Genomic DNA, 24,826 nt, shown 5'->3' on the forward strand with positions numbered 1-24,826 from the left:
TTTCGAATGTGATTATTCTTTTCCGGTAATTACAAACCTTTTCCCTAATATGGCTAGTCAACTACTTAGACCAAATATTCTTCTGGCTTTTGATTGCTCTAGCAATGTTCATGTTAAACTCAAGTCTTTTTATTATTTGCAGTGCGATTTATCATCTTTGGAGGGAAAGGAATGATATGAAGTTTTTAATGTTTTTGCATCTTCCATTACCATTAGCCAAAAAATAAAAAGCGCAGTTTTTTCCAAGGTTTTGAAATGGAAAAATGAGCATTCTCTGTTGGAACTACTTTAGTTGGAGGAATTGCTGTTGTTGGGCATCTAGTTTCCCTGGGTTGGGTTCTCACCTATACTGCTGTTACTGTTGTTGGAACCACTGTTAGTTGTATTGGTTACTTAGAGTTTTCTCTGCCTGGTACAATCTTTGTTGTTGGTTGCATGGATGGAAGGTGTAATGCATTTTGTCTTCACAAGAGCTTGGTGCATGATTTTTCTCTTTCTGCTGGTTCTACCCATTTATCCTGGATGGCCTTCGGGGCAACCAGAAGTGATGCCCCTATCGCCAGAGGTTTCTTTTGAGGACAATGATGATTGCTGTAGCTCCACGCTCCCCTTGGAGGGTCTTCGGGGCAACCAGGGAACTATCAGAGTATCGTTGAAGCTAAATTCTAGTTGATTTACTGCTTGGACTGCAGCCTGAGTCCTACAAGATATGATTCTGCTACCACATTTTTGTTTTTTACATTGATTTTTTGGATGTATTGAGTGATATAGTTTTCGTTTTTATCCCCTTATTAGCTAATTTTTGTTTCTTAGCTTCTGATGGGTTAATTTTTCAATTTTACTTGTAATGTTTTTATTTCATAGAAATATATGTGATTTCGCCTCAAATTTTCCCAAAAAAAAAGTTTCATTATTTATAGTAGTTATTTAATACATTTTAATTTTTTTTTTTAAATTAGTCGCATTCCTCATCATTCAAATAGTCGTTCACGACAATAAAATAAAATAATGTGTCAAATCACGCAGAATTAGTAAGTATTTAACTTTAAGATTATGAGATGCTCATTGCCTTTAAAAAATCCCCGTAGAGAATCTCGGCGGTTGTCCAGCAAAAAGTTTCGGTTTTTCAATGTGAACATCACACTGACTACCGGACTTTTGCCACCTCAAACCCTAATAAATACTATTAAAAAACCTGACATCGAAAACTTTATTGCGAAAATATGTGATCTAAATATGTCCTCCCCCCGATCTCTGCAAATACTATCTCATATGTTTATACTTAGGGTTTTCACTGATCTTCAGCGTCTCTTTGCGCGCATCTCCAGTTCCACTTTATTCAGCTTCTAGTCTGTCCGAGCTAGGCTTTTGCAGGTGGGTCTCTCCTAAAATTCATTAATTTTCCATTTTTTAGCTGCGAATGCGGCTCATCTATGGATTATTTGTTACTTTTCCTTGATGAATTGTTCGGAGCTAATGTTCCATTGGTGTTCTAACCTGGAGAATATGTAGACTTTGCATTTCTAAGAAGAAACGGGAACTCTTCTGAAAGATTCACAAATTCTAAAATTTTTTGTCTGATAATTTCGCGTTTTTCATATTGCGCTGAGGAGGCCAAGTTCTTTATTATATATCTGTTGCCGACTCTCATTTGTTTGTTTATGTGTGTGATTTTTTTTAGTAATATTCGAGGGGTGTTTTAGTGTAGCACTGCCCTTCTGAACGTCTGCAAATAGACTAGCAAGCTCGTTCTGATGTTTTTATGGTGCTTTTGCATTAATTCTTTCATGCTTAATGATTTTACATCGTAAGCTGCCATCTTCGGTCAACTAAAGCTTGATTTTTACCTCACATTTGACGGGAAAAGTCATGTAGGCTCTATCCTGCCAATTAGAAGTTTGTTTGTTGGAATCACGTTGGGTGTTTCTTGCTTTGGGTTCTTTTTTGATGGAGCACGTAGAATGTAGCTTAAGCTGTCTCACAAGATCTCCTTGATGGGTAATGGAGCCATCCGAACGATTCTACTTTAAAGCAAGAAGCCAGATATCGCTAACTTTGCTAGGTCGTAATGTCTTTTCGTAAGGCAAGGAACTAACAACTTCTAGCACAATCTGCTCGCTAGGTAAATGAGGTGGAGGAAAGAAGAAAAACAAAAGATATGAAATCCCAACGTATAAATACAACTCACTAAGCTCTCATAATGAATTATAAATGAAGGATCTAGAAGCGTTTCAGAGTTTTGAATGACTTCTTTGAGAAAGAAGAAAATTTATGCAAATTATATCATCAATATGTTCTCATTGCTTTTGATATGTCACTTTAAAATTCATATGATCAACTATGGATCTTGACACAAATTTGTAGTTCTTAAAGCACTAAAATATTCGAACTATAAATTACTAGAACCAATTTTGTGATCATATAATATTGTAGAATGAGACAAATCGAACAATACCTCAAGTGGTTTGATTTGTCTGGATTTACCCAAGTCAAACATTTGACAACAAAATTTGAACTTTATGGGACCATTTGAGTTACCAAATGACCTTTGATTTTTACAAGCTTGTAGTAGAAATGAGAATTTTGACAAGTGGATTTGATGAATACAAAATCACTTACTTTTGATATCATTAACGAAGAAATATGCCTAAAAATAGTATTGAGGGATATTGAAATTGACTATTCGATGGAGTGTTCTAATTTCTTTTTGAAATGATTAGAATGCCACTCTCTAGAAACCTTTTCGGGACCTCAATAAGGATTCCGGTTAAAAGAATCCACAGCTCTAATTGCTAGTACCCATGTTGGCTATCGATCACCGCTGATAACTTCTATCACCGCCAAGGCCGATGCCTATCATTAATAGTAATGACAAAGCTTGCTGTCACTAACAACACTAGTACTTATTGTTAACACTTGTATTGACACATGTCATCCACACCAAGGTCATAATTATCAATGCGGGTGCTCTCCTTCACCATTAAGGTCGATGCTAGCTATTGTCATCAAGCCTGACACTTGCCATTGATACTAAGGCATACACTCGCCATCGCTACTAAGGTCGATGCTTTTTGGCGCCATCAATGCAGATGCACACCCTCACAATCATGGCTGGTACCTTCCTTTACCAAAAAGGCTAGTGTTCTACCCTTGATAATAAGGTGGTCTCAATAACAAGGCTGATGCTTGCCCTCACCAGCAGGGCTAATGTTTGCCTTCATCAAGGTCGATGCACACTACTAACACCATTATTAACACCGGTAGTCCCAATCAACTTTGATGCCGGCCATCGTCACCAATGTTGATGCCCGGTATTGATACCAAGGTTGACGTTCACTGTCCTTAATAAGGCTGATCCCTTTGTTGCAACCAATACTAAAGCCTGTCCCCACCATTAAGGCCAACACCCTCATAGACACCAGTCATGAAGCTCGTCATCTCCATCTAGGTTGATGATTGTTATCACCAACATGGTTGATGTCCATCTTTGCCACCATGGCTAATGCCCATCATCACCACCTAGAGTAATGTTTATCGTTACAAACAACATTGATACCCCCTAGCTAATAAGATTGATGCACGCTATCACCATTAAAGTTGAAACTTGCAATTGCCATTATGGATGATGACTACCATTGCCATCATTGTCGATGTTGTCGTCGCTGCTAAGGCTGATGCTCTCCGTGACTACCAATGCTGATGCTTGTTATTGTCACCAAAGTTTATGTTTGCCATCACCACTATGTTCAACATCTGCAATCAAATCCAAAGCATACACCCTTCGCCTTTGTATGGAAGACACCTTTTGTCGACACTAACACCAACATCTACCATCCCTACTAAGGCCAATGTCCATTGTCATCAGCAAATATGACTCCTATCATTGTCACCAAGCTGACGCTTGTTATTGACATCAATGCTGGTGCCCACCATCTTTATCAACATTGCTGTCCATTGTCAACACGAATGTTGATGCTTGCCACCACCATTATGGTTGAATCCCATTGCCCCATTTAGGGTGACACCCAATGCTACCACTAGAGCCGACTCTCGTTGGGATCACCACGTCTGACACTCATTATTTCCACTAAAGGAAACATCTGCCACCATTACTAAGGCTGATTTTTGTTTACGCCTACAATGTCAATGCTCACCACTACCATCATAGTTTAAAATTGCACAATAAGAGGCTGCGTAATTCTACCTCAAAGAGCCTCAATGCTTAAGCAATTTTGGGACTTTGTGAGGCTTACGCCTCATGGCTCATGAGGCGCGTCTCAGAGGCTCAATTGTGCAATTAAGGGTGAGACGTGCATGGATATTGACAGATTCTTTTTGAGAATGCCATTCCATTTAATATAGCGACACCGCCAGCCTACTTTAATATGTTGCGATCTGTAGGGTTGTATGGGCAAGGGTTGAAGGCACCTTCTATGTACGAGTTGCAAACATAGATTTTGGAGGAGCTGTAGAACACAGTTGAGTATTGATGAGATTAAAAGGATATGAAGTGAGACAGGTGTTACCATTATGTTAGATGGATGGTCTGACATGAAGTGCAGGAGCATGATTAATATATTTGTCAACAATTCCTTTGGCACGGTATTTTTACGATCAGTTGAAGCTTCAGATGAGGCTAAAAATGCCAATTTATTGAACATGGAAGAGAAAAATTGGTAATATTTCAATATTACCAATTGAAGATGAAGATTTGACATTCATAGATACAATTGAAGATGAAGATGCCTCCTTTGAAGACCTATTTAGTGATAAGACATGATTAGATTTTAGATGTTTTTCTTATTTGTACTTAGGGAGTTTGACTTTTGTTAGACTTCAATTTGTGATTTTGTACTTTGAATTATGCTATGAGATGCATATATTGCATATATTTTATTGTTTTCCACTAAGTTCACTTCTTATTTAGATGTTTTTATTGTATCATAGACTCTTATTGTTATTTACCTGCTAAAATACTTAAATTCTCATTTACGCAATTCTTCGTCCATAAGGATTACACCTCACACCGCCTCGAGGCTTACGCCTTGCCTCACGGATGAAAAAATGCCTCGAGGTTTATTTACGCAATTTTAAACCTTGATTACCGTTAAGGCATGCTTGTTGCACCACCAGGGAAGGCACTCTCTATCACTACCAAGGACAAAACTGATACCACTATAGGAAAAACTCGCATTATTGGTGGCGCAGATCCTCTGGAAAATGAGAAATTCTGCCGGAAAATATGTATTTCTAGCAGAAATTCAGTCGTTGGTAAAACGTGCTTCGGAAACTTTATTCCGACGATTTTTTTCGTTGAAAATATATATTTCGAGCGGATTTACCAACATAATTCCGACGAAATTATGCAGCAATATTTGTCGTTTGCGAAGCACTCGTTTCGATAGTTTTTGTCTGCTGGAAAGTCCGAAGGAAAATTCTACCTGAAGTTCCACCAGATAAATCGCCGGATACTAACTAGTGAAATTTCCTGCAGGTTATCCGTCAGAACTTATGGCAAAATTTCACCATCGGAAAGACAATACATTTTCGTTGTATCTTCATTTTCAGGCTGAAAATCTGCCGAAAACCTGTATTCAAACTAAAAAAAATAGCACTCCCTCACATATTTTCTACAACATAATAAATTTTCCTAAAAATATATACATATCATATTCACATTCAAACATTGAACATAAATACATGCTACATTCATGTAATAATAGTTTTGATCACAATATTTTATTGAACATTCATTAAACAAATTAAAATTAAACATAAACTCCAGTAATAATTTGCTGATCCAACAAATTAAAATAGTCAATAAATGAAATGTCCAACATACGAATAAAATTTTTAGTATCTTCTCCTCTGCTGATGATGCCTGCTTTCCACTGAATTGCTCCATCAATTTTTACAACTCATCTAATAACTGACTTTGATACATCTGCATGTCAGCTTGTGATTTTCTGACTTGATCTTACTCGGTTGTCAGGGCAGCTACCTATTGGCTATACAACGATTCCTGGTTGCTTATTGAGAAGCTGGAGTCACAAGATATTTGCCCCTCATATGCATAGGCTTGCGAGTCTAAACCATAAACCTGATTTTTCTGTATTCTAGCTACTACTTGCGATCAAGTGTGGTAGTCAGAATAATCTACTGATCCCCTAGAAGATCCCTCACTTGCTCTGGAATGGCTCTCTCAAAGTTGTGTATACTCGTCCTTTAAAAGTTAATACGAGATTAATCAATTTAAATATGACATCTAAAATAGTAAACTTATATAATCATGTAGGCTCTTCTTGCTCGCTCATTAACTCATTGCTGGTCCTCCTGCTGCTTGTGGGTATAACTATGCAACTCAACCGTGATTGGTTCTTTATTTAGCAACTTTTTTTGCAATATACTTACATTAATATTCATAACTAAATAATTTTAAAAATCTTTTAAAATTTCTTGCCAAACATCGATTGTGCTCAATATGTGGAACTGAGCCCTCAGTATGGTGGAATTTTTGTATTTGTCAAACTAAATTTGGAAACTAACTTCTTAGTCCGATATAAATATGTAGGAATTATGTTATCTACAAGGTTGATTTCCTTAAGCAGCCCAACAAATTAATTAAAATATTCATGGAAGATATTATATTCTGTCTTGATGCTTAATATATTCACAGTAATAGATAACTCTGAGTGAGTGATACTTTTCTTTGATATTAGTTGTTGGATAACATGCAACAAATCATAAAAATTCCTTGTCTCCTTATTTGGCAACTCTTCTATATTGTTCAAATTGTGTCCAAATTGCATGATAAGCTAAGTCCTCATGTGGTGGGATATTTTCTTCCTATTAGGAGGTTGCCGTTTTATGTGAACAAACCATCTAAGGTGACTCTCTCACTCTCTCTAATCTTATCTTCTATAGATGCTTCTTCAATCTTTTCACGTATATGCTCATTTGGTATATTTTCTCTAAGAGTAAAGCCACTCATGAGCATTATCATCTTTGCAAACACTTAACTTAATGTTATGCTTCTCTTTTAATGTCCAACATTTACACCATAAAGCATTATAGGTCTTACCACATCTTATAGTATTTTTCCCTATGTTTGAGTGGAATTTTCTTTCATACAATAAGCCCAACGCATTGCTCCACTTTTAATCATCCAACTTGAATTCTACTAATAGTATCCACTTCTATTTCACCATCAACTCTCTAGCTAGTCTTATCAACAAGAAGAATATCATCAACAAAATGCAAACACCATGATACAATTTCTTGCAAATGCCTGCTGAGGATATCTATGACCAAAGCAAAAGAAATGGGCTAATGCAGATCAACTTATGGTGGTTTCGCCAATCAAGGCGGCGAATGACGAAATCTGAACGGTGTACACCCAGGCGATGGAAACGGTGTTCGGCGGGAGGCGACTCACGCAACCGGGAGCGAAGCAGGAATGGGAAGGAAGCAGTCGCGAAAGGGAAATAGGGCCTTTTCCGGCAGTAATACTGGCATATTATTTGCTGGAAATGTTTCTGGAGGCCTTTCCGCCGGAAACATTTCGTTGTGTTTAAGTAAGCCGGCGGATTTTCCGTCGGTAATTTTTGGCGCATTTTCTGCTGGAAGTTATCGCCGGTTTTAGAAGAACCGACGGCTTCGCTAGCGGGTTTTCCGTCGGAAACATTTTGGCGATTTTTCTTACGGAAAACCCGTCGCTAAGTTACCAGCTGAATATCCTTCGTTATACCCAAGTTTTCCTATAGTGTATGCCTTGGAGCCAAATTCAACAAGCAACAATAGGAAATTCAAAAAAATAACAAAAACAACAGATTTAGTAGGAGCAATCGGCTGATTTTGATTAATAACTCAACAAGAAATAAAAGATACAAGCGATCTACAATTAGAGAGATAGATCGTCTCTCCCAATCAACCTAGACGCCTCTAGGAAACCCTCACAGAAAACTACTGCTAAAAAACTCAATAAAAAAACCTTCCCTTAATCCAAAATAATAATCTCTAAATAAGCTATTACTCTTCCCCTCAAAACAGCCTTAATTCCCTCCCTAATTTGAATTCAAATTTCCTTTATGAATTACTTCATTAATCATTCTCCTTGCATATGGAACAATTGGTTTACTGGACCCCACAAGGGGGGCCAAATTCCTTATTGATCCTTCCCTTTGTTGCTGGACCGAGAACAGAACCGGTCTTGCTGGACCGGCCGTAACAATACCCCGTGTCAGTGATAATGATGTATATTCTCTCCTATTGCCTTCCTCAGTTGTGATACATGAAAGATTAGGTGCAAGGCTGAGGTTAGTGGTTATCCTTAATTGATAGGCTATTGCTCTAATGCGCTCTAAGACCTCATAAGGCTCAAAATATCATGGGGATAGTTTTTCATTCCTTCTCCTAGGTAATATTTTCTATCCGTGGGGCCTCAATTTTAAGTAAACCATACCTTATGGTTTAAAATTTTCCCCTCTTCTGTGCCCATCGGCCTTCCTTTTTATGATCTACTGGGCTCTCAGCAAATGCCCCTTAAAAGCTCCACTAGCACCCTGTCTCTCTCCTCTAAGTACTGCTCTACTTTGAACAAAGGTGTAGTATTGCCCCATATGAATCAAGTGAGATAGGTCTCTCCCATAGAGAATCTTGAAGGGAATGGTCTTTGGTGCTGAGTGATATGAGGTCTTGTATTAATATTTTGCCCACACAATCTATCTAGTCCAACTCTTTGGTGTGTCTGCTATAAAGTATCTCGAGTATGTCTCTACTATGGTTGACCACTTATGTATGACGATATGTCTGAGGGTGTTAGGCTGTACTTCACTTCAATATCGCCCCTATAAACGAAATAACTCCTTCCAGAAGTGGCTAATGAACACATGGTCCCTGTCTTACACAATGGCTTTTGGGAACCCGTGCAAGCATGCCACCTCTTGAATGAAAATAGTAGTCACTATGACTATAGTGTAAAAGCGCTTCAGATGGATGAAATGTGCATACTTGCTCAGACGGTTTACTACTATCAAGATCGCTGAAAACCCTTCTGATTGTGGTAGAAATCCATCGTCACTTCCATACCCTATCCGGTAGGGCTAAGGGTTGTAGTAATCCTACTGGTGTCATCGCTAAGTACTTATGCATTTGGCACACATCGCATTTGGCTACTCGATTCTCTACATCACGATGCATCCCTATCCAATATAACTCTACTGATAGTCTACTATATGTCTTTTGAACTCCGGAGTGCCTTCTTATCGCACTACTATGGCTCTTGCAGTAGTTTGGGAATATACCCCAAGGTCCGAGGTAACACAAACCTGCCATGGTATAGTAACTGTCCCTCTTTCAGAACATAACCTGGGTGACTGTCTGGATCCTTTAGCAGACCCTCCTTGATCTTCCTTAACTCTTCATTATGCTCATTCTCATCTCTTAGTGCCTCCCAATCTACCATTAATGGTACTGACAAGACTGCCTACTAAGGTCCCTTGACTTTCCTTGACAAGGCATCTACTGTCTTATTTTTTAGTCATGGTCGGTACTGAATCTCAAAATCATATCTAAGTAACTTGGATAACCATCTCTGATACTTCTTAGTGACCATCCGCTGTTCCAACAAAAATTTCAGGCCCCTCTGATCTGTCTCGACTATGAAATGTATCCCAGCAGATAAGGCCGCCACTTCTGAATAGCCAAGACGATCACCATCTGCTCGCGCTCTTACACAAACTTGATCTTTGCCTTGGTTGTGAGCACCTGACTGAAGTATGTTATAGTCCTTTGATCTTGCATGAGTATTGCTCTTAGCTCATAACCTGATGCATCCGTCTCTACCACAAATGGTCTCCTAAAATTTGGAAGTGTTAGCACAGATACATTGGTCATCGTTGTCTTCAACTTCTGGAAGGCTCGGGTCACCTCCTCCCCTGACTTGAAATTATTTTTTTTCAATTGCTCTGTTAAAGGTCTTGCTATGGTACCATATCCCTTCTCAAACTTCTGGTATTAACTGATAAGCCTTAAGAATCCTCGCAGCTCCCTCAAGTTCTTAGGAATAGGCCAGTCCACCATGGCCTAAATCGTACAATGGTCAGCTGACACCTCTTTGAACACCACATTTCCTACATACTCAATTTGTGACTGCTCAAATATGCATTTTTTCCAATTGGCAAATTGTTGATGCTCTCTCAATGTCTCTATGATAGTTTTGAAGTTAATGTTCTGCATCTATCGTACTATATATCAAAATGTCATAAAAAAATACTAGGACAAACCTTCAGAGATCTGGCTGGAACACTTGGTTCATAAGTGACTGGAAGGTGCTAGGGGCATTGGTGAGGCCTAAAGGCATCACCAGAAACTCATAGTGCCCTTCATGTATCTTGAAGGTTGTTTTATGCTCATTTGCTGTCTTCATTATGATTTGATGGTATTCGAACTTCAAATCAATTTTGGAGAAGATCACAACTCCAAATAACTCATCCAAGAGTTAATCTTTCACAAGAATTAGAAACTTATCTAGCCTCATTTTCTTGTTTAGAGCACTGTAATCTACACTGAATTTTCAGCTATCACCATTCTTCTTCACCAACAATACTAGGCTAGAGAAGAGACTCATACTAGGTCTGATGATCATTGCTTCCAACATCTCCTTAATCAGCCTCTCTATCTCATCTTTCTTGATCTTGGGGTAACGATATGGTCTGACACTAATGGGAGAAGTCCCTTCTTTCAAGTTGATGGCATGCTCCTGCTTTTGAGGCAATGGTAACCCGACTAGTGGTTGAAATACATCCTGATATTGTTGCAGAATCTGCTGGGCCCCCACTGAAATTTCCCTTGCCTCCTATTCCTAGACCCTTTATATGCTTTGCAACTCTACCAAATATCCCCGGTTTGCATCCTAGATTGCATGAGCATGGTTTTTAAAGAGATCACGGTTTTGCATAAGTTGACATCCCCTTGAAGCACAACCTTTTTCCCTTTCACCTATATCTCCACGGTCAATGATTTCCATTTCACCTTTACACCCCCCATAGTCTGTAACCACTTCATTCCTAAGATCACATTCGTACTTCCCAAGTCTAAGGGAAGGAAGTCTTCGACAACTTGAATACCTTGCAAGGTCATCACCACCCCTTTACATAATCCCCTGCTCTTTATCTTGCCTATTCCCATCATCATCCCACATTCTTCTATTTTCAATAACTTCAACCTTAATCAGTCCTCCACCCAATTTGAGATGAAGTTATTCGTAGCTATGCTTTCCATCAAACTACCATAGATTGATCTCTAATTTGCCCCCTTACTTTTATGTTGTGATTTGGAGTAAATACCACCATAGAGTTTAATGACATCTATGCCACATCCAAATGCAACTGCTCTATCTCCTCCAATATATCCTCCAACTCATCCCGGCTCTCCTCTTTCCCTTCACAGACCATCAAGACCTGAAGGGCTTATTTCTTTCACTTATGCTCGGGCGTGGAACCTGAAACACAGCCCTTTTTCCCACCTATTGCACTCCTGCTTTTGTGAGGCATTTGAAATTTCCTCCAGGACGAACTCCAGTTCTCTTCTCGTCAGGTGATTCCCTCTAAAATGACACTGTCTGGGTCCTTAGTGCCAAAGGTCGTAGAGGTGTTCCGGTAAGCCCCTCCGATGGGTTACTCCAAGTAGCTTTTTTCCTCTGACGTTTCTCCTCCACCCATGGTGCTAGCTCCATTGTCTCTCTCAGCCATCTAGGCCTCAGTACCCTGAGTCCTGCCCTTATGTCTTCCCTAAGGCCCATCATGAAATTTCCTTCCAACCCTTTTTCATAAATTTCCCTCAGTCTTCCAAATAGCAGCTCAAACTTCTCTCGATACTTCATGAAGGTCCCTTCTTGAGTTAAGGCATAGAACTGTTCATGGAGGCCCCTTCCCGAATGGCTCAGAAATGTTCCAGCAAATAATCCTTAAATTCTCCCTAGGAGTAGATTGGATACCTAGCTTCTTTCCATTGAAACCAAGCTTGGGCTTTTCCTTTCAAACATATTTTTGTCTCCATGAGTTTTTCTCCTTCCATCAGACAATTGATCACAAAGTAACGCTTAACTCGGTACACCTAACCTTGAGCATCTCCCCCTTCGAAGACCAACATCTTTAACTTTCTCGACCTCGTATTCGTACTCAATTGGTTTCTTCCTCCATTAGTTTCGCCTGTGTAGTGGTGGAGGTGTATTTGGACCCCATGGTTCGACCACCTTCCTCCAGTCCACCTTCCTTCCTACCTAAGTGGTCTCCAAAAGGGTTCGGGTCTCCCCCCTTCCTGCTGCCCTTTCTTCCGGATACCCCGATGCACCTCCCCTCATAATCCCTCGGGGTGGTCCTTGAGAGAAAACACTTTCCATTTCATCCTCCTCCTCCTGAATTTTCTTCCCTTTCCAATCAATTCTAGGAGTAGCTGACGAAGCCTTCGATTGCATCTTGATCAATGTTTTCATCATGCCTTCCATGTTTCCAAAACGACTTTCCATGGAGGAAAACCTTCCCTCCATTCCAGAAAATCTTTCCTCCATCCTGAATGTTTCTCCTACATCTTGGCCCTAAGTTGTTCTATCTCGCTCTCCAAAGCTTCCATCTTCTTTGCCGCCATTCACAGAGTTTGGGGTCCAAACTGCGAAGAACAATAAAAAAATGGTGTATTTGGCCTCCAAACAACAACAATAAGTAAGGTGGACAAAATTCAGCAGAATCAACAATTGGGGCTTTAACTTTCAGCCTAGGACACTGCTTTGATAGCAATTTGATATGCCTTGGAGTCAAATTCAGCAAGCAACAACAGGAAATTCATAGAAAAATAACAAAAATAGCATATTTAGGAGAAACAATTGGCTGATTTTGATTAATAACTCAACAAGAAACAAAAGATGCAAGCAAATCCCTATGTAAGCCCATACTCTTCCTCCCAAAATATTCCTGAAAGATCTCTCTTGCCTTAACTAATTCCCTCCCTACTTTGAATTCAAATTCCCTTCATTAATTCCTTCCTTAATTCTCCTCCTAACATATGGAATAATTGGTTTACTGGGCCCCACAACGGGGTCGAAATTCCGGTTGATCCACCCCTGTAGCTAGTCCGGCTCGTTACTGCTGTGCTAACTGCATGACTGGCCGTAAAAAACACCCTCCATCATCACCAAGATCAATGCTTGTTGTCGACATTGAGATCTACTATTGCCACTACTGGTGTAAGTGAGTCAAGCCGACTCGTGAGCTGACTTAGGCTCGTCTCGATAAATGGCTCATGAGCCGAGCTCGATGAGCCAATGAGCCAAGCTTGATCCAACCCTGACTCGACTCATGAGCTCGCGAGCTGGCTCCTTTAAAAAATATTAATATATAATGCACTTTAAATATATTAACATTCAAGATTTTAGTACAAAGACCCCTACTCACCACTAATGCCTATGCCCGTTGCCACCACCATCTTTGAAACTTGTCATTGCCTTTATCTTCGATGCACGCTATCAGCATCAACATAGAGGCCCTTTATCTCCATGAACGTTGACAATCACCGTTGCCACTTACACTCATTGTTGCCAATAACGTTAATGTTACATAGATACATCAATGCAACATCAGTTGTAGATGACACCTACTATTGCCACTAATACTTGTACCCACTATCAACATCAATATTGATGCCCTCCATCACCAACAAAGCTAATTTTGGCTATCAACATCAACATCGATGCCTATTATCACTAAGGCATAGTATGACCTCTACCATTGCCATTAAGGCTGCTATTAGCATGGTTGTTTCTCCTCATCTCTATCAAAACTAGCATCTGCTTTCGTACTAAGGCTGATGCTGATTATCGTTATTATGGTTGATGACTTCTATCATGAACAACTTCGATGCTTGCTTTTGCTAACATTATCAATGCTTCTCATTGCCACCAAGGTCGACATACTATTACCACCATGGTGATGATCATCGTCGCCGTCTAGGTCAATTCTTGTTATCATCACTAATGTCAATGCCCATCACTGCCACCTACATTGGTGCTTGTAGTCGTCCCAATGTCATGGCCTCTAATATGAATGCTTCCCATCTTTTACAATTCTAACGTTTTTTGTAAACACCAACAATGACAGCCATAGTTTCCACAAGTCCCACTATACCATTATATACACAAACATTGACAAAAATCGTCTCCACCAATGGTAATAACTATCATCACGAATAACCTTAGTGCTTTCCACTACTTATTGTCACCTCCAAAACCCATACTTGTCATAGTCAACAGATTGGCTCATCTCTCTTCAAATAAAATTGTAGTTCGTCATCATGATTAAATTTGACGTTCACTATCACAAAAAACGTTAGCATTCACCCTCACAAAAAGATTGATGTGTGCTATTGTCTCTATACTAAAGCCCACTTTTTCCAACAAGGCTGATGCTAGCCATCATTAGCAAGGCTTATGCCCATCACAAATAAGGCTGATGGCCTCCATGTTCACCTATCAGACTTATGGTTTATATTTTAACCAATCAGGCTGGCATTTGCTATTGATACCAACCCTGACGTCTGCCATCACCCCCAAGTTGTTGCTCGTTGTCCCCATCAAAGCCGAAGCCTTCCTTCGCCTATAAAGTTGATGCCCACCAAGCCATAAAAGCCAATGGCTACCATCATTAAAAGTGTCGTCGATCTTCGTCGCTTACCATGTTGACACTTCTCATTGCCTATTAGGTCGATATCAACCACCGTCACTAAAACTAATGCCTGTCATTGATAATAATGTAACCCCTCATTGCTAATAATGTAGACGTCCTTCATCAACTATAGCCCATATGTTTACCATCACCAACAACATTGATGCTCACCATCATTAATATCATTGACGATCGCCATCCTTAATAAGATTGATGAAAATTATTGCAACCAAGGTTAACACTTGTCACTGCCAATGATATTGAAGCTCATAATTGCCGCCTAGGTTGATGTCCATCATTGCCACCAAGGCTGACAATCGCCATCCAAGGCCGAAGTCTGCCGTTGTCACCAATATTAACTATTAGTTCACTGCCAAGGCTAACATTTAATGTCTCTACTAAGGCTGATGCTTTCCATCATCACTATGGTCATTGCCCACCCAAGAGGGCCAATGTTTTTATTGCGAATAAAGGCAATGATAATCATTACTTATAAGACTAGTGTTAGCAGTCGACACCAATATTGATTTCTGCCCTCACCAACAAGGCTGATGGACATTGTTTCCATTAAGTCCAACTCACCATCTCCACTAATGCCAATGCTTTTTTTCACCATCAAGGTCGATGTCTGTCATCCTTAACAAGTTCGATGTTGGCCATTGCCAACAAGGCCAACGCTATTGATGCCACAAGTTTGATACCATCTATTGTGAACAATGCCAATACTCACCTTTACTAAGAATATTGAGTTTAGTTGTTGCCATTAACACTAACGCTCGCTGTTGCGAACAATATCAACACCCACTAGTGCCACCAAAGTTAATGCCCGATGTTATGATGCACCGAAACTTCTCCTCAAAGAGACGTGCAGTGTCTGACACATATCCTACACAACACGCGTCCGACACGTGCTGGACTTGTTGAAAATGTATTCGATTAAAAAAAAATATTAAATACAAATTGGACACGAGTGTCAAACATGTGTATCTTAAATAATTTATATATATATTTTTTAAAATATAATTTATTGCATTTAAAATTTTTTACTTATTTAAGTTATAAAATCTAAATTTCTTATTTTCTATCCACAACACCAAATTAATCGCATGCACTTAATACCCCATTCATCGAATATTCTCATTTCATTTCTTTTTGGCTGGTTACAACTTTGATTTCACAACAATGTCCGATGTCATCTCAGCATCGACATCTGACGTCGTTATAACATTCAACATTTCAAAACGATATCCATATCAAAGTCTGATGCTGTCTTTATATTCATGCTCGATGCTAGCAATTTCTACACCTGCAACTTGACATTTAATCTTTGTCCAACGCCTTCTCAACAATGTACGACCAACGCCCTTTCAACATCGACGATAAATACGTTCTTAACATTGACGCCCAATATTTACTGCATAATATCAATGCCCGACTCTCGACAGTATTTTCATCTCTTCTCTCGATGACTGATAAACGACATCGAGACTCGACTCTCGACATCCTAATATTAATCATTTTAAGCATAAATTGTAGTTAAATGATTTATTATTTATAAATTATTTTTAAAATTATACTTATTCAATTTTTATACACTATTTTTAAAATCTAAAAAGCTAATACTGTGTACAATACGTGTCCGTGTCCTATATTTTTAATAATTGATATTTCTAATGTTTGTGTCGTGTCGTAAAAGCTGACATCGTTGTCAACGCTCGATACTGATAAATTTGGTGGTTGGTATGGTGATAATTGATGGTGTTAATCACCAGCGGGTCATGAGAGGTGGCTTTGGGTGCTACATTGAGGGGTGTGGTAGTAGATGATGATGATTGTGGGTGTCATGGTGTGGTGATGTTTGTTGATGGATTTGTGGTATTTAGTTGCCAACTAATTTCTAAAGCATAATAGGCTTGATATTATGACCCTAACTTTGTTTGCCCCATCCATTTTAAGCTTGTATGATCCATTAAGGGTTTTAAAGAAAGATTTTAAAATCCATTAAGGGTTTTAAAGAAATATTTTAAAAATGAAATTCGATCTTGCCACAAAAATTTCATTTTTGTGGTCTCAGTTGCTTTATATAATCATAACATCGAGTTGTAAATATTTAAATTCCAAGAGTTGCTTTGGTCTTCTCCTTTTTTAAGTTCCAAAATGATTCTTAAATAACTATTTATTTTGAATGCAGTGTAAGTTAAACATATTAATTTGAGTATTTGGCGGGTTGTAAAATAAATTCAGGAAATTATTTTTTGGTGTTTGGGTGGAAGTAAAATGAATATAATATTTTTGTATTAAAATATTAATTTAATATACATTTTTAACTGAACTAGGGCTTATAATGCCTGCATAAGGTTAGTGCGGTTGATGGTGCCATAACTGTTGGTAGTTATGTTGTGATGGGGAGCGCTGAAGGGAGGGAATAGTGAAGGTCACATGTATGAGGTCGGCAACAAGATATTGAGTTCAAGAGTTGGTGAGGTCACAAGGATGCGAGGTCACGTGGTCGATGTTGAGATGATGAGTTTGTAAGCATGGGGATGTTGGGACAATGACTTCATGAACATTGGTCACTGATGAGTTCTTGAGTGCGAGTGGGCATGTGAAGTTGCGATGCCTATTTAAAATCCCTTAGAGAAATACTTTGAATTTGTTTTACTTTTAAACAGGCACTAAAAAATTAAAAACTCATGCATTTCAAATTCAGAACATTTAAATTATGTGCAAACAAGCAACCCTATAGTAGAAAGGCTTTGCACTACATTAGGCATGAGTTCTTGGTGGGCTTTCATGTGAAGATGTCACTCTACGCAAAAGCTTCAACTCACATTATATGTGCCCGAAGAGGACTTTTAAATGAAGGAACTTTGACCTGTGTCTTAGTTAAGTCTCCAAACAACTCTTCATGGAGAAGCTTCTACCCAAACTAAGCATAAGTATATGAGGACCTTTAGGTGAATCTTATTTGAGGCCAAAAAAAGATGAGGTAACATCATCTTATAACTAGCCAGTTCAGAGCACATCAAATACATCTCAAAGCTTCAACATTAAAGGTTAAAATTTCTCTCTTTCAGTTACTTATTTTGGAAGATTAATTTCTCACCTTTTAACTTTCATCATCTTACTTTGGGTTACTTTTAAATTCTATTGGAACTTTATGGTAACAATCTTCTTGTAATTAGCTTTTTTATAACACATCAATAGTTGTTGAAAGCTTCAACATTGAAGTTTCAAATTTTTAGCAACCTACTTTGAAAGATTAACCTATCATCTTTTAAATTCAGCATCTTATCTTGGAACTATTAATTTTTATTACTTTGTTCATCCGTTACTGCTAATTCATTTTGCTTCTTAAAATTTTTTCCTTTAGAACCTCATCAGTCTTAGAAGAGTGATTTTTTTTGAACAGTAAAAAAATATACATTAGTGATTTATTAGCTTTAGTTTTTTAAGTAACTATTACTTTTCCATCATATTTTTTTCTAAATCTTCATATTAAAGCCATCTTATAGTAACCAATTTGTCCATTTAAATCACAATCAATAATTATTTTCTCTTTCTCAAGTTAAGGTGGACCAATATGTCCAATTCTTTTTAAGATTATTTTTTGATTCAGCGTAAGAAGCATAACCACTATCTCATGCATAATATATTTATAAATTTTTTACTTATAGCAACATAGCTTGAATCATATTCACCTTAACATTTATTTTTCTTACAATTTCCTATCACCTATTCTCTTAGTCGATTCATATTGATAAAATTCTAAACAGATAATAGTTTGTGACCTTAACACAATGACTTAATATTTTTCATTTTCACTTTAATTTCTTGGAAACATTCTACATTTATTATTCTTCAAATTGCATTTAATTCCTTAACCTTCCCATTGAACTTTTAAATTTCATGTTGCAAATATAAGCTTAGTTCTAAACTAGCCAAACCCTGCCCTATTTCACAAATTGGGGCGTGCACTTTTTGGTGATGTCCTAGTCAATCATTGCTTATTTCTTGACAAAATGAGGTAAGTTATGGCGTGTCATTAATTCATGAGATCCTAGTCAACTTAGATCCACTTCTCACATAACTTAGCTCTTAATCTCTAAAAGGAACACCTTGCCTCTTGCAAATATTTTATTATGAGTCATTTCGATTATTGTATAGGATTTAAGGACTGGCTATCAACCTAGTAATCCCTTTGCCTTCGGGGCCGTGGACTTGTAACGTTGTATGAGATAAAATTATTGTCCCTTGCATAGATGGATGATGTAAGACTCAAAATATTCAAGTAAAATGTTAAAATTTCTCTTCAACAAAATATGCTCGAAATATTAATATCTATAAAAAAAATGTGAAAATTCTTACAATAGTTTTGAGCTTTTATTCTTTTCTCTAAAACTTAATTTTTAAATCACTGTTAAATTAATTACTATGAAAAGTATTTAATATTAATAGTAAAGAGAAATGAGTTATAAGTATTGTTTAATTTGAATAACTATAGTACTAATTACTATTAAAGTATTATTAATAAAATGTTAAACCTAAAGAAATTCTGATAGATTAATTAATGGTACTTCGTAATCCACTGCAGCATATTCCATTTTACTCAATCAGCCACTAAATTGAATTTACATTGGTTGATCAAGATCTAATGGTAGAGAAAGCATTAAGTCTTAGAATATTCACTATTACTATTATCTGAAGCGTGGCATATCTGAACCGTAGCTTATAAGGATTGAAAGGATGTGAGGGAGCAGTTATTGTTGAAAATAGTTAATGCCTTATCTGTTCGGTCACGTAAGTTTGTAGAAGGCGGTAGAATTTTCCTTGTAGCAGTGTTCGGAAGAAAGCTATGTAGCAGGATTTCGGTAGAGTGCAGAAATCCCTCTTTCAACCGATCGACACAGTATCCAGAAAACACTGTGGATAGTTTCGGCATAGTGGGAATTCGGTAATGTTGGGTCTTGTAGCAGTTTGGTTGTGAAGTTGGGCTTGACATGGAATTCCTGTAGAGTTTTTTTATGGAGTGTTGCTTTCAGAAATTGGTAGTGGGTTTAGGGAAGTAGAGATATGATAGTGATAGAGAAAGAAGTTATTAAATTGAGTAAATTACAGATATTTTTATGTTGCTTACTAATAGAATGTGGTTAATATTGAAGTTTTGTTTTAAAGTGTAGAATCTATATTCAATCAAGGAAATCTACAAAAAGAAAGAAGAAAAGTTAAGTGAGAAGAAATCAAGATTTATCTAGTCTTATGCAAAGAGAAAATTTCAAAGTGATTTACAATCGTAAAAGAGTACGAAGTAGAGAATTGGAAGAGACACCTCGGCAAGAAGGTAAGTAATGCAAATTTAATGTTTAAAAGAATAATGTCAAATTCTACTTGTATATTGATAATTGATTGTTAGTGACTGATTGAAAGAAAGGAACTTGTGTGTTGCAAGTAATTTATTTTGCTTTAGAATATTCTATCCAAGATTTTAAGTATGAACTACTGCTTATCACATTCTACCATATGGGTTCAAGATAATGTTTTGTACGCTCATCTAAAGATTTTTCTATTTGAGAATGTCTTGGAAGGATGTGAATTTCCTTGAAAAATTGATGCATATTAATTTTATACAAGATATATATTATGAATGACGATGAAGGCAGATATGATATGTGATTAAGAAAGAATGTTGAATATTAAATTAATGTAAAATTTGGCTATATTTAATGTATGTTTTACCAATGTAGTTGAGACAAAAGGGTTCTCATACAAGAACTACTTGGTAAGTGGGGCAAAAGGGACCCCAGGAATTATGGTACCTGCTTGGCAGGTGGGGCAAAAGGGACCCCAAAGAGGCAAAAGGGTCATCTATGAATTTCAATGGCGATAATGCCAGGTTTACCTGGGCTCCATTGAATAAAGTTAAGAAAGTATAGCCAAATCTTTCACAAAAAATTTATATTCAACAGAAATCCAAAAGCAGTAAAGCATAATGTTAATTATGACTTACAATGTTTTCATTAATGATTTCAATTTTTAATTTCTTCCTATTATGACATTTTAATTGTAAATTAATTTGCATAATTTGTTGAGCCTCATAGCTCACCAGTACTTTTCTTACTGGCTGTTGTTACAGGAATAAGAAAAGAATGGAAGATTTGAAAAAGACTGAGTGTAAGTACTTCAATTTTATATGCTAGTTTTAAATATGTTTGTAAGACTAAATGTAAGGTATGTGAACATTCCAATAAATGATTTATTTGATTTTCCTTAGAGGCTCTGTAACTATGTCTTTGATTGAATATTTTTAAATTATTTGTGGCTTCCGTTTGATGAGATGAATGATAATTGTTAGGTGTATTATAAACATTATCAAATGTTTAAAAATATCATATAATCAAATGATAAAATTATTATCTTTAGGTTAGTAATACTCCTAGTATTGTTAAGGTGTACTGTGGGGTGTTTCAGATGAGTTGCTCCCCAATTGTATTCTGGTACTTGTAAAGTCAGAGGATGAGTGTGAGCTTGATGTTATGATATCTATGTATTTCCTGTGCAAACCAAAATTTCTTTTTGATTAGCGAAGCAGTGCAAAGTCTCTACAAAGCCAAGCCTGGTTTTTCTAGATTTAGTTTCATAAAATATTTAACCTAAATTAATTTATCCTTATCAGGTTGTCATTACTTAGGTATAAAAGTTTGAACTTTGAAGTAGTATCTCGATCATTATACTGTAAGTAACCACTAATGATTTTGAATTTCTAAATCTTACAATTTCTGGTTATGTGCTGATGCAGCACTGCACATTCATTTATATAGGTTAACTACTGTTGATTAAGACAACTTTACAGTGAGAGCATACTTCTTTTAGAACAGACTCTTGCTACTAATGTACAACCTCAGGCTATAGGATTTTGGAAGGAAATGGTCGAAAAAGTTGTTGCTCCTAGTGAATTACACTTGAAAAAGGAACTCTCCGCTCTTCAGAAGGCGCGATTTTTGCGTGATCCTGAAACATGTTCTTCTTGGAGATCTCCTCTTAGTTCTAAATCTGTTTCTGCGTATCATTTTTGTCATGATAATAAAATAAGGTACATTTCAACTGGAGAAAAAATAGCTAGTGGATTGCCCAAAATACCTCATAGGCATGAGAAAAAAAGAAAAAATGTGTACCTTTGTAATTGGAAAAATCATTCTAGTATATCCCGTGAAAGTGGAATAAAGTTCAATGAGGATGAGAAGCAACTATATGTTGGGTGCAGTTCTGAAGACGAGCTCAGCAATTCTGAAAATGAAGAGACTGTAGGTGACAGAAAACTTGTGCCCACTGGCGCTACAAACGTTTGTAATATCAGAGGCAGAAATCTTACTACTCCACTGAGAAGCTCTGCTTCAAGGTTGAAAAGAACTGCTAATTCAAAAAGACAGGGTGTAAAGCATTCATCAATTACAAAGCGGATAAACCTGCCAATTAGCCCCTTGGGAGTTCTCAGCTCAATTGAACAATCTGATGATACAGAGTATTGTAATTCTGAAGATGCACATGATCTTGGATTTGATCTGCTTTGTAAAGCTGCATACCATTCTCCCTCTGCATCACCATTGTTCCCTGGATCTGGATGTGCAAACTGGTCCCGAACTTCTAAATTATTCAGAAGTGCTAGAAGAGAAGGTTCATCTCACTCCTGTACTCCTGCATCTACTAGCTCTTACTACAGGAAAATAGGTCGGAAACCCAGTACTGTTGGATCATGCAGTGGAACAACTGCTTCTTTTGAAGGGGATGGATTTGATCAGCTGGATTTACCTGTGCGCCAAGGATGTGGACTCCCTTGTTATAGGTCAATGAGAAATAGAGATGAAGGTTGTAGAGAATGCAATTCTCCAGCATTATCTGATACTATGAAAAAAGGAGGCTGCATTTTCGGTAGAAGGCAGACATTGTACAATAAGCAGAGATCAACTGGCTTCACCAAGCCTAAGCTCTTTTCTACTTCTCCTAATGGATTGCCTTTATTAAAAAATAACTGTGATGATACATCAAGTGACGAGGTCTCTACAAATTTAGTGGAGATTGACTTGGAAGCATTGAGCCGGTTAGACGGGAGAAGATGGTCAAGCTGCAAGAGCCAAGAGGCATTTGAATTGGCAGAACCTGGAGAGAGATCCTTGAACAATGCATATAATAAGAGCTTGAACCTCATGCACAAGCCAAGGAATTTTGATGAAATAGTTGGCCAGAACATTGTTGTTCACTCTCTTATGAATGCTATTCTGAAGGGAAGAATAGCCCCTGCATATCTGTTCCATGGTCCTCCTGGAACAGGAAAAAAATCTGCTGCAAGGATATTTGCCACCGCACTAAATTGTCTTGCTGCTGAAGGAAACAAACCATGTTACTTGTGTAAGGAATGCACTGCTTTTTATGGAGAAAGTGGGTCCTTAGTGATAGAAGCAAGCGTCTCCAATAAGAAGAGTATAGAGAGGCTTGGGTATTTTATGAAAAATATGACTACGACTTCAAGACAATTGCAATACAGGATCTGCATCATCGATGAATGCCACTTGCTGACCTCTAAAATGTGGTTTAAATTTCTGAGATATCTTGAAAAGCCAAGTTCTCATATTGTATTCATTTTCATTACAATTAATCATGACCATCTTCCACGGGCCATTGTCTCTCGTGTTCAAAAATATATCTTCTCCAAAATCAAAGATGTTGATATAATAAGGCAACTGAGAATGCTTGCTTCTGCAGAAAATCTTGACATTGAAATGGATGCTTTAAGTCTTATTGCTATGAATGCTGATGGTTCTCTTCAAAATGCAGAAAAAATATTATATCAACTGGGTGCTCTTGGGAAAAAGATAACTACTTCTCATGTAAATGAGCTGGTATGTTTATTCATGATTTATTTTCACCATTTATTATTTCTTTGACTTGTATACAATAAAATCTTTGCTTTTCTTATTTAAAAACGAGATAAAATCACCATACTCATGCAAATAACTTAATATTTTTCAAAATGAAAGTTCAATGATTGAGTTCTCTTATGAATTTAGTAGCATTCATTTAGGTTGCCAACTTGTTGATCTTAGTTTCTAATTTTTTATCCTTTCTCCCAAAAAAATATTCACGTCCATCTGCTGCAAAATTAGTTTGGAACGTTTGAGTTGCTGTACTTTCCTGCTATGCGGCATTTCCTTTGCTTTATGTTATGGGGGACACTGGCTAAATCAAACTGATTTTCAACTTTTGCTGCGAGTGCAACAGATGCTTGCTTGGTAGTTGATAAGGAATTTGTATACATCATGATAGTGCTATATGGTACTTTAAATGTAAATTTGGCTTGAACCCCACACAGCATTTCCTTTATCCTTTATGCAATTTGTATGACAAGTATGGACAAATTCCGTGAAGAAACTGCATTTATTACATTTTTAAAATTTCAGGTGGGGATTATTTCAGATGAGAAATTACTTAATCTCCTTGAGGTGGCTATGTCATCAAAAACAAAAGAAACGGTGAAAAGGTCTAGAGAACTGATGGATTCTGGTGTTGATCCAATGTCCTTGTTGTCTCAATTAGCTGGGCTTATAATGGACATTATTGGTGGCACTAAAAAGTTGGCTGATTCAAACTTTGATGAAGTTGGAGGACGAACTTGTAAGCATATCAACCATCTTATTTTATTTTTTGTTCTGATTAGCACTCTTAAGTTTAACTGGCACGATAAGAATGTAAACTTGCTAAAATGTCCCATACGATTCTTTAGCTGTAACCTCACCATGAACCATAGACTGATTCCTGTGTGCTGAACTAATTTGTTTGCTTGTCCTGCTGGACATGCTGATGTATGGCTTCATAAGATTAAAATATTCAAATATCTAGTAGCGAGAGGGAAAAGTGAATAGGATGGTATTATTATTTAAATAATTAGACAGGTTTTAATTTAGACAGTATTACCCCTGTTCTGACTTCTGTCTGGTTCTTTATGAATTATAATTGAAATAAAACTTATAGACATTGCCATCCCCTTGTTATTTAACATGATGGTTTGTAAGGGCTACGTGAATTATGTAGAACATGTGAATCACTTCCTGAAATGTTTC

General features: G+C 37.3%; 1 protein-coding gene across 4 annotated transcripts; it reads left to right on the forward strand.

Moving 5' to 3' along the window:
- Nucleotides 1-1,119: 1,119 nt before the first annotated feature.
- On the forward strand, nt 1,120-24,547 carry LOC110112161 (protein STICHEL-like). Of its 4 annotated transcripts, XM_028700416.1 has the most exons (4): nt 1,120-1,374; nt 21,388-21,446; nt 21,533-23,608; nt 24,167-24,547. In XM_028700416.1, the coding sequence occupies exons 3-4, from the start codon at nt 21,638-21,640 to the stop codon at nt 24,530-24,532; spliced, it is 2,337 nt and encodes a 778-aa protein (XP_028556249.1). In that variant the 5' UTR covers nt 1,120-1,374; nt 21,388-21,446; nt 21,533-21,637; the 3' UTR covers nt 24,533-24,547. The 4 variants fall into 4 exon arrangements, with proteins under 4 accessions (XP_028556249.1, XP_028556248.1, XP_028556247.1 ...); XM_028700415.1 differs by lacking the exon at nt 21,388-21,446 and having other exon boundaries at nt 21,511-23,608; XM_028700414.1 differs by lacking the exon at nt 21,388-21,446.
- Nucleotides 24,548-24,826: the final 279 nt, after the last annotated feature.

The sequence above is a fragment of the Dendrobium catenatum genome, unplaced genomic scaffold, assembly GCF_001605985.2.
Source record: "Dendrobium catenatum unplaced genomic scaffold, ASM160598v2 fragScaff_scaffold_1519, whole genome shotgun sequence".
In the NCBI taxonomy this organism is placed as follows: Eukaryota; Viridiplantae; Streptophyta; class Magnoliopsida; order Asparagales; family Orchidaceae; genus Dendrobium; species Dendrobium catenatum.